The sequence below is a fragment of the Contarinia nasturtii genome, unplaced genomic scaffold (genome assembly GCF_009176525.2).
Source record: "Contarinia nasturtii isolate CC-2019 unplaced genomic scaffold, AAFC_CNas_1.1 Cnas_scaffold_1182, whole genome shotgun sequence".
Lineage (NCBI taxonomy): Eukaryota > Metazoa > Arthropoda > Insecta > Diptera > Cecidomyiidae > Contarinia > Contarinia nasturtii.
Genome location: NW_022198526.1, coordinates 225,808 through 236,404, shown reverse-complemented (window position 1 = coordinate 236,404; position 10,597 = coordinate 225,808). Strand labels below are relative to the sequence as shown.

The window sequence follows — 10,597 nt, the reverse complement described above, 5'->3', positions numbered from 1 at the left end:
GGAGAACAACACAACTCAAATCGAAATGAATTGGTGTTGGTCTTTGTCTTTTACGTGTCTGGCTGTGTATGTGTGTGTATGTGTGTGTGTGACGACTGTACGAACTGTCAAAATGGATTGTTATGAATTGAATTTGTTTCAATGTTTTATCGTTGTGTCCGTGCACTTGTTTCCTCAAAAAAATCGTGCTCTATTCGGGAATGCAAATAAATTTCTTTGAAAATATGTGAATTGCTATGTTGTGTCTTCGGTCACCCTGTTTCATTGTATTCAATTCATATGAAAAAGTGGGAGTTTTGTTTGATTTGACAATATGGCGCTTTTGATTACTAACTCTCGTACATTGAATAGACAAAATAGACAGAATACGACAAATCAAAACTCACTTGCTCTTGACTTTTGGGCTTATTTATTCACTCATTCATGGAGGAATTATTGTATGTGAGTGCAGGGCGATTAAAAAAGAGAAAAAAAAAGATTTTCTGTTTAACGTTAAAATCTGGCATTTGTCTATATTAAGTGTTTGTTTAAGTAGATGTTTTTCCAATTTATCTGTATCTTGGAACGATGTTCACACTCCGTCTAAATTAAACTATATTCTGTTTAAATCATAATAGATATTGAATTGAAAAATAATACAATTCTGTACGACACGATTTTTTTTTTAAACGAAAAATTGCAAACAATAAAGTTCAAACCGATTTAGTGATAAAACAAGTAAAATGAGTGATTTATTGAAATCTGCGATGGGATACTTTAATACGAGTCCGATAATTAGCAGCGACGATGAATTCATCGGACAAATTGTTGAAGTTGGTGCTGTGAAACTTCGTGTAAAACGTGTAATCGCAGAAGGTTGGTGGATATTTATGTTACTCTATGAAATGATTGCCTCAGAATTGTCACCGAATGATGTTTCTTTTATTGTTGTTGTTGTTGTTGTTGTTGTTGTCACAAGTGTTCTTTGTATTGTTCGATGCCAATTGTCCATTTATCATGAAAATGACATTGAACAAATCCAACTAAGAAAATTTCCTGTACATATTGACTATTCAAAAGAAGCTTATATAAACAAAAAAAATTGCATGTTGGCATGCAGCTACTTTAACCTTGGCACTCTTTGAACAATAAAATCATAACTGTTTTTTAATGTCTATTACATTTTGTTAATAAAAAATCAATTTTATAAATGCTTTTTTTTCACATTTAATTCTTGTAGGTGGTTTCGCTTTTGTGTATGTTGTGCAAGACATTCAAAACGAAACAGAATATGCATTGAAACGATTACTAGGCTCTGATAGGCAAGCCTGCGACAATATTATACGTGAATTAAACTTTCATAAACAGTTATCGGGACATCCGAACATAGTTAAATATGTTGCCGCATCGTTTATCAACCACACGAATAGTGCTGAATATCTGCTAGTTTCAGAACTATGCAAAGGCGGCTCATTGATAGATTGCATGGGCACAACGTTCGAGCCCGACACCGTATTGAAAATTATTTATCAAATTAGTAAAGGTATTTCGCATATGCATAACCAAAATCCACCCATTACGCACAGAGACATTAAGGTGGGCTGTTTATTTTTGTTTTCTAATTGTTACATATGAATAAAAATAAATAAAACCAATTGTTTTTTGCTGTACGATTGATAAATTTCACATGCGTTGGATTACAGATAGAAAATTTCCTTTTGACCACCGATGGCGAATTGAAACTATGTGATTTTGGATCGGCTACAACGGATTCATTTACACCAGATGTTTCGTGGTCAGCACAACAACGTGATATGCTGGAAGATCAAGTGAGTTTACATTTATTAGTTTCTGTATATTGAAGATTAATAATTCTCGATTTTCAGTTGGCATTTATAACAACACCGATGTATCGATGTCCCGAACAATTAGATTTATGGTCAAATCATGAAATTGGCCCAAAGAGTGATATTTGGGCGCTGGGCTGTGTCCTTTACTACTTATGTTTTCAAAAGCATCCATTCGAAGATTCGGCCAAATTGAGAATAGTCAATGCAAATTTCAAACTACCAGGTGATTCGAGATACCTCTGTTTTCACGATATAATCAAAGGCTGCCTCCAAGTTGATCCAAATAAACGTTTCGATGTATCGATGGTTCTGGATAGACTCGGAGCAATCTCAGAAACAAAAGGTTGGCCACTGAGAGGACCCCTCAAATTGAATGTAAGTCTACCTAGAGTTGATCAGAAAAAAAGAATGAAAAAAATGGAAATTAATCAATGCGTAATGGAACGTAATGGGAAATGAAATTAAAAAAAGAGAGTATATTTTTTAAAGTTATGTAAAGTAAATCAATGACCACAACAACAACATTGCTTAAATTTAAGATTTCATTGTAGTGTTGAGATCGTTGATCACTGTGAAAAAGAGAAAAATTAATATGCTTACTATTTCTAGTACTTGTTAGCATCGTCCACTACTACGTCTTGGTATCATTGTTTGAAACAATGAGATTCTCATTATGAGAATATTCGCGTAGACGTCCGTGCTTATATTTTTGATTGTTGATTTTAATTGTTGTTATAATAATGGAAATTTGGCATCGGCAGATGATTCAACATGTATAAATCACTCAGACGTGTTTGTCTAGGAAAACTTTTTCATCGCGCAAAAATTGATTCAGTGTCATCACCACGGTGAATATTTCTATTTTTTTATTCTTTGTTTCACCTCGTTTTGCTCTCATTTGATTTTACCGTTTCAATGGCTTTTTTGCCGAACTCGGCAAAGTTTTTTTCCGTTGAACAGAAGTTGGTTTGCGACGTCGTTTCATCTTCTGTCAAGTAAATTCAGCAGCACACTTTAAACAAAACTTTTTTGTCGATTCTCACCGAATAATAAATATTTCAAAACTAACTGTATCGACGGATCAAGAAGAGAAAATAATGTAGGCGTCCGATCACTTCGATTGTTGTTCAATGTCTGCGGCTGATGCGTATCTCACTTTGCCATGGCTACTAGCTCTGTAGTTTTAGTTTCATGTTTGCACATGCCGTTAACGGTATGTTGTTTTGTTCGGACGTATTATTAGTGTGATTTCAGGAAATGCGAGTGTTCGATGACAAATTTTTATTGAGTTGTCAGCACAATTTAAACAAAACTTTTTCGTCGATGATTTTCACTGAATAATAAATGTTTTAAAACTAAACTGTATCAACGGATTAAGAAGACAAAATATTGTATGCTTCCGATCACTTCGATTGTTGTTCAATGTCTGCAGCTGATGCGAGTCTCACTTTGAATCAATATGCAATGGCTACTAGCTCTGTATAGTTCTATTTTCATGTTTACACATGCCGGTAACGGTATGTTGATTTGTTCGAATTGGAAAACAATCGAACGTATTGCTAGCACTATTGCGTAGTAACAGCAATCGTTTTGGCTTGGTGAGTGTGTATCTTAAAATTTCAATCCTTTTGCAATTCAAACGTAGTTTTTTGGTTCTTCGTAGCGTCAAACTGAACACATCTTCTTTTCACTGGCTGGCTAAAATAATATACACACAAATTTATCAAACATTAGCACTTATTACAGAATTCAAATCAACTCACCAAAATGTGTGTCTCTCTTTCTCTCTCTCTCTCTCTCTCTCTCTCTCTCTCTCTCTCTCTCTTTGTGTGTGTGTTACTGCTCTTGTAAGTCAGTCCGTTCGCTGCCCAATGTAATGTCGCTTTGACGTTGCTCTGATGCTGATGTGTTTACACCGGCTCATCTCTCTACTACACAGCAAATCAAAAATATTTGTCAACAATCTGTTTTTTTCCAATGTGTGTGCGTTTGTGTGCGGTCAAACTATATAGTTTCATACATTTCCAATGGTTTCCCAATCATCTCTTACTCACTCATGCATTCATTCGGCCAGATAAACACACACACACACACACACACACTGTCTTTCTATCTCACATACATTTCTGTTACCATCATAATCATCATCGCATCGACATTGTCATTTGAAAAATCTCATTGCACATAATATAGAATTATTGTGAATGATGATAATGGAAAAAGAATCAAAGGAATTGTAAAGTAATGGAATTCAAGTCTACCGCATAACATTACAATAAAAAAAAATGCTAATACTTTTTGAAATTCAGGGTAAACCGATTGAAACACCACCAAATATGACTCCAAATCCAAGTCCACTGCATACCGCTCAAAATACTCAAAGCAACAATATTCATAACGCACCAAATCGACCACCACCACCGCGACCTGCACCTGTCAATCATAATAATGCAGGCAAGACTATAATTTGTTCAATTTTCATTTGAAAAACGATGCTGAACGTCTTTTCCTTTTTTCAGCAAATCGAAATATTCCACCGCCACGGCCAACCAGCTCCCCAGCAACGGTGACTCGAAATCCACAACATTCAGTGCCACCTCCTCAGCATGTCGCTCATGATACCATCAATTCATCCAGTGCCAGTGGTCTGTTCTCATTCTCCTCGATTAAAGGCGGTGCCGGAAGTTTGTTCAAAAATTTAAAAGATACATCGTCGAAAGTTATACAATCGGTACAACAAACGATTACACGAACTGATTTGGATATTAGTACAATCACATCACGCATACTTGTGATGCCGTGTCCATCGGAAGGATTGGAATCAACCTATAAGACAAATAATATCGAAGATGTAAAAATATACATTGAAAACCGATATTCATTGGGCAAAGTGAGTATATACAATTTCGGTCCGAGGTCGTGTTCCCGTTTACCGCCTCCAGTACGAACTGTAGAAGGTAGCTTTATTTTTCCACTGAACAATCGGGCACCACTTTTGCAAGGCATGTATTCACTAGTCGAAGATATGTATGGCTTTTTGAGCGCCGACCCAAAATCCATTGTCATCGTTCAGAGTTCCGACAATAATCGAACTGCCGCCGCATCAATGGTAATAAATTGCATTGTACGATCATTTTTAATTTCTGAATAATTTTTTTTGTCTCATATAGACTTGTGCTTTATTAATCTACGCAAATTTGGTTCAGCAGCCAGAAGATGCACTTCAAATATTTGCAATTCGTCGTGTTCCCCCAAATTTGCGGCCATCGGAGATTCGATATCTCTATTATTTAGCCGATATCGTTCGTTCAACTCCACATCTACCACATTTCAAACCGATTACACTGAAATCAGTTACGTGCACTCCAGTTCCCAGAATGACAAAAGCAAGAGACGGTTGTCGACTCTATGTCGAAGTTATGTGCAATGACAAAGTGATTCTGTCGACAATTCAAGAATACGATAAAATGAGGTATTTTTTTAAATTTCAAACAAAGCTAAAAAAAATCAACAATAAAAAATATGTCCACTTTCAGATTATATCACGCAAGTGAGGGAAAAATACAAGTTAATTTGAATGCAACAATTTGCGGTGATTTTTGCGTAACGTTGTACCATGCTCGAAATGCTCTAAAGGGAATCGGTAAACCGCAAGGAATAAAAGTGTGTCAATTTCAAATGCACACCGGATATATTCACGAACAAGAAACATTATTGCAACTTGATAAATCTGAACTGGATGATTTGCCAGATAACGAGCACATTCCAATGAATTTTAATGTTGCTGTTCCGATCGATGTACAAGACACAGAAAGACCACCTGCTTCAAATTGTCCATGGATTCCATTGAAATCGCAGCGAAATCCTATAACTCTATTCAGTACACAACTCGAATTTGATGAAACTGTTGACAATTTCAGTAAGTAATCCTGTTTACGCATTAGTTTTGCACCATCGACTGTTTAACGCCATTTTTTCTATCAACAGTTTCAAAGCCAACATCAAAATCATTCGAAGCACCACCAAGACCATCAAATCCAGCACCGAATCGCTCTTCAGAGTCACCAGCAAAACCAGCACCTCCAAGGCCGATTCCACCTATTCCCTCCCATTTAAACGCAAATGAAACTGAACGTTCAAATCTGGAATCGACTAATGCTAATCCTATACCAGTTGTTACACAGCCCGAGGTAGATTTATTAAATATGTTGCCGCGAAGCAGTAACAATACTAACGTTCCACCGAAAGAGGCCAGTTTTGACCTGCTGGGTTCATTTGAAACAGCTGAATCTCAAGGAAATGGTGCGATGCCAGACTTATTATCGGAATCAAAGGCCAAGCCGCAAGGATTAGATGATATATTCGGTTCATTTGGACAAACGACAAATAGTGCAAAAAATTCAAATTTGCATGATTTAAGTAGCATCGGATTGAATGTGAATGGAACTTCAAATTCAACAGCACAGAGCTGTATTAACATAAATTTCGATCCATTTGGCGGTGGTGGTGCGTTCGGTGGCAATGCCGATGTATGTGTTTTTAACAATTTCTTCATTTTTTTTTGCTAAAAAAAAGTTTTATTTCGTCTGTTGTTTTTAGGTACTGAGACCCACAAGCTCCGAAACATCACCATCACAAGCTAAACAACCACCGTGTATACCACAACAAACGAGAAAAGACCCATTCGGTGACATAGCCAATTTGGCATCGAGCTTAAATTTGAATTGGGGTGGTTCACCACAATCATCGTCATCGAAACCCAGCACAGCAGCTGGCACGAGTCCAAAATTTTCCAGTCCGACACATCAATTTGGCGGTTTTGTCCCAAATGCCAATTCAGCTCCGTCGTTGATACAACAATCTCACCGAACTCCAGTTGATAATCAGCCGCCACCACCATTGAAACCGGATTATAGTCGATCACATTTTGAAACTAAGCCAAAACAAAATGGTGCCACAGCGACGGCAACAACAACAACAACAGCATCTTCAACCACATCAACAACAACAAGTGGTGGCGGCGGCGATGACATATTTGCTGATATTCTTGGTCAACAGGGTTACAATTTTGCGACAAAACCTCAAGGCGGTCCACGTTCAATTAACGAAATGAGAAAAGAGGAGCTCATCAAAGACATGGATCCAGATAAACTCCGAATTATGGAATGGACCGAAGGAAAGAAAAATAATATACGAGCATTGCTCTGTTCAATGCACACTATACTATGGACAGATTCGAAGTGGCAAAAATGCGAAATGCATCAATTAGTTACTCCAGCAGACGTTAAAAAGGCATACAGAAAAGCATGCTTAGCTGTTCACCCAGACAAGGTAAATTGCAACGACATACAGTGTTTTTTTTTTGTTATCATTTCTTTAAAAGATGTTACTCATAGAAAATATGAAATGTTTGATATTTTGCAGCAAGCGGGAACCGATAACGAAACAATAGCAAAAATGGTATTTATGGAGTTGAATAATGCATGGTCTGACTTTGAAAATGATTCGGCACAACAAAATATGTTTTCTTAAAGAAAAGAATATACCTAAACAAAAAACCGACTATAGAAATATTAATGTATAAGTGTAAAGCAACATCGCTGATTTTTGCAACAGAATGAAAGTTATTTATGACCCATTAAAAAACACAAATATTTTACATATTCAGCGTTTATTAAAAAAAAAAACAAGTTTTCAAAATCTCTAGAAGATTTCCTTATTCAAACATTCCTGAAAAGTGAAGAATTTATCGAAAACAAAATTAGTGTGAATAAAAGGACGTATAAATTCAAATTTGTAGATTTAGAGAAAAATTTATGTGCAATTATTTATCGCATTCTGTTCTGGTGTATGAAAGCAATGATGATCAAACATCACAACCAAGGGAATGGCACGTTTATGAGAGACATGGCGACGTGCCAAACCATAACTCCATCTCCAGGATAGAATCTGAATTACAAATTTCGTATTGACTATCTCATATTTGTGTAATTTTGTTCATAGAATTATAAGGTTTACTCCGACAAATTTGTAAGGTTTTTGTTCGCCAACATTTTATATAGCATGTCATACCCTTGATCACAACTCATTATTGGGAAAATCCATTTTTTGAAAATTCTTTAAAAGATTTGTGCTTTTACACAAGTAAAAAACTGAAAAACTGTTAAAAATTGCAATAGCAATGGGCATTTTCTATATATCTATTGAATATATCGAGAAGAGAATATGTTATTCAGCGCTTATGGCTGAGTAATGTCTGAATAAAAACATACTCTCCTCTCGATATTTTCAATAGATATGTGATCATTTAAAATAAAATTTACAAATCACATCACAAATAAAATCACATGGAATTCATGTGGTTTATTAATAAATCTGCGATTCCAAATGCTCATTATAGTTCAATTGAATATAATCATTTCCGATCAGTTCATTACTAATGAATCACTAGTTGTTGTCCATATGAAATTCTTCATTTTGAATGAAAAAAAAAAAATCATCCTTTTTTATTTTGTTTAAACAATAAATTCCTTAAGTCAATTTGAAAACAACTTATATTTTTTTGCAATCATATAAATTCTACCTTCCTAAGTTCTTCTTTGTAAATATCTAATTATCACTTCGTATATGATATATGATAATCTTTCAAACATTTATCGTTGAAAAAAAAATTAACAAAGCAAACATGTTAAAAGAATAAATTGGATATAATTATAAATGATATATGCTATGCTATCAAGCGTGTTTCAGACTTATAAAATGCTCAAGCATTTAAGATGCATGTTAAAATTGTTATGTATATAAGAATAATATTGATGAATATATAAAAGTACTTGTGTTTTTTTATTTGTGGGCAATGAACACATTTTTTTCCGAACGTAAAAACCCGCGGTTTGGTGATAACCCGGTTTGAATGTGGCGCCACGTCAAAACAGTTTTAAAAAAATATATCCCACATATTAATGAGTGTGTGCTGTCAATGTGAAATGTCCCACAATATGGCGGATTTGAAACAATTATTTGGACCAATCAGAATGAGCCATTTGTAAATACACGTAATGCATATAGGGTTTGTTTGTTCGGTACTGCTAGAAAGGTATAAGCTGCGAAAAATATTGACAACTTCTTTTGAATTCGTCCACTTGTACGGCGCGGTCGCTCATCCAAATCATACCATCAGAATCGTTTTGTGTTTTCAGTTGTTCAGTCGTTCGCGACATTTTTCTTTCTTTGATTGAAGTCAAGTTTCATAAATCAAGAAAATATGAAATATTTATTGTTTTTAACTGTGGGCATCTTTCTGCTGGCTGCTGGTAAGTTCAATTTAAATCTAAAGTAATACGTGTTACTGTTATCATCAATGTGTGAGCAATAGCGGTTTGTTCATTATAGAACATTCGAGAAAAGACGAAGAAACTCGTCATTTCTATTTCGAGTGATTTTTTTTTTCAATTGGTTTCTGCAATTTTCTTAATAGGATTAGGCCCAGTATTTGCTGCTGCTGGTGAGGAGGAGGATGCGATTAAAGTTGAAGAAGTCAATATTGATCCAAATTATGTGGGAGATAAACAAGGTTCAACAGGTAATGTAAATTTTATTTTTGTGGCGAATTTTTGTGCTTTAATCTGAAATGAATTTGTATTTTTTTCAAGTAAATAAATTGACTGAAATATCATGAATTTTAATTAATTCTTCTTTTTTTTCAGATTCTAACACCGTAAAACGTGAAGAAGAAGCTATCAAAGTTGATGAATTGAACGTGGCACAAATCAAAGAATTGCGAGATAAGGTATGATTAGCTCATTTTTTTGGTTTATTTTTATTGAAAAATGGAAAAAAAATTGACAATTTGCTTTTTTTGATGACTATCGATCGATCTTAACGATGTTATATGAGATTACGTGGAAAATACACGCCCCTTTTAAGTGTTTCAAATATTTTGTTACGATTTTGTTCGTTGTTGTTGTTGTTGCAGGCGGAGAAAAAGGTCTTCCAAACCGAAGTCAGCCGCATGATGAAATTGATCATTAACTCGTTGTACCGTAATAAGGAGATATTCTTGCGTGAATTGATCTCAAACGCTTCCGATGCCCTTGACAAAATTAGAATGTTGTCTTTGACCAACAATACAGAACTCGAAACCAATTCTGAATTATACATTCAAGTGAAAGCAGACAAAGAGAACAAAGTGTTGCACATCATCGACTCTGGCATTGGTATGACCAAAGAAGATTTGGCCACAAATCTCGGTACAATTGCCAAATCAGGTACTGCCGATTTCTTGTCAAAGGTTCAAGACAATTCAGAAACAAGTGCTAATGATATGATTGGACAATTTGGCGTTGGTTTCTATTCGGCATTCTTGGTTGCCGACCGTGTTGTTGTTACGTCAAAACATAATGCTGATGTTCAACGCATCTGGGAAAGTGATTCGAGCAGCTTTTCAATTATCAAAGATCCACGTGAAAATACATTGAAACGTGGCTCACAAATCTCATTGTATCTTAAAGATGAGGCCGCCGATTTTCTAGAAGAAGATACCATCAAAGGTTTAATTAAGAAATACTCGCAATTCATAAATTTCCCAATTTACTTGTGGTCAAGCAGAACCGTTGAAGAAGAGGAAGTTATCGAAGAGGAAAAACCAGAAAAACCAGAAGATAAATCTGAAGATGAAGTTATTGAAGACGTAGATGAAGAAGATGCAAAGGTAAACTATAATCAATATAAGTAAATGGTCTGGTATATTTTCAACCAATATAGAAAGC

The 10,597-nt window shown here is 35.2% G+C and overlaps 2 protein-coding genes across 2 annotated transcripts; both read left to right on the top strand.

Moving 5' to 3' along the window:
- Window positions 1–174: 174 nt before the first annotated feature.
- Window positions 175–8,349, top strand: LOC116344901 (cyclin-G-associated kinase). The gene is made up of 11 exons (XM_031773758.1): window positions 175–855; window positions 1,220–1,575; window positions 1,683–1,808; window positions 1,866–2,204; window positions 4,139–4,283; window positions 4,349–4,938; window positions 5,000–5,301; window positions 5,366–5,748; window positions 5,817–6,358; window positions 6,429–7,160; window positions 7,254–8,349. The coding sequence occupies exons 1-11, from the start codon at window positions 723–725 to the stop codon at window positions 7,359–7,361; spliced, it is 3,756 nt and encodes a 1,251-aa protein (XP_031629618.1). The 5' UTR covers window positions 175–722; the 3' UTR covers window positions 7,362–8,349.
- Window positions 8,350–8,924: 575 nt separating this feature from the next.
- Window positions 8,925–10,563, top strand: LOC116344913 (endoplasmin-like). The gene is made up of 4 exons (XM_031773774.1): window positions 8,925–9,142; window positions 9,307–9,411; window positions 9,536–9,618; window positions 9,805–10,563. Exons 1-4 carry the CDS (start codon window positions 9,094–9,096, stop codon window positions 10,561–10,563), a joined length of 996 nt encoding a protein of 331 aa, XP_031629634.1. The 5' UTR covers window positions 8,925–9,093.
- Window positions 10,564–10,597: the final 34 nt, after the last annotated feature.

Coding starts and splice junctions, on each gene's coding strand:
- LOC116344913 (XM_031773774.1), top strand. CDS start 9,094: ATGAAATATTTATTGTTTTTAACTGTGGGCATCTTTCTGCTGGCTGCT. Junction 9,143..9,306: donor CATCTTTCTGCTGGCTGCTG/GTAAGTTCAATT, acceptor TTTTCTTAATAG/GATTAGGCCCAGTATTTGCT. Junction 9,619..9,804: donor TCAAAGAATTGCGAGATAAG/GTATGATTAGCT, acceptor TTGTTGTTGCAG/GCGGAGAAAAAGGTCTTCCA.
- LOC116344901 (XM_031773758.1), top strand. CDS start 723: ATGAGTGATTTATTGAAATCTGCGATGGGATACTTTAATACGAGTCCG. Junction 856..1,219: donor AAAACGTGTAATCGCAGAAG/GTTGGTGGATAT, acceptor TAATTCTTGTAG/GTGGTTTCGCTTTTGTGTAT. Junction 2,205..4,138: donor GAGGACCCCTCAAATTGAAT/GTAAGTCTACCT, acceptor TTTGAAATTCAG/GGTAAACCGATTGAAACACC.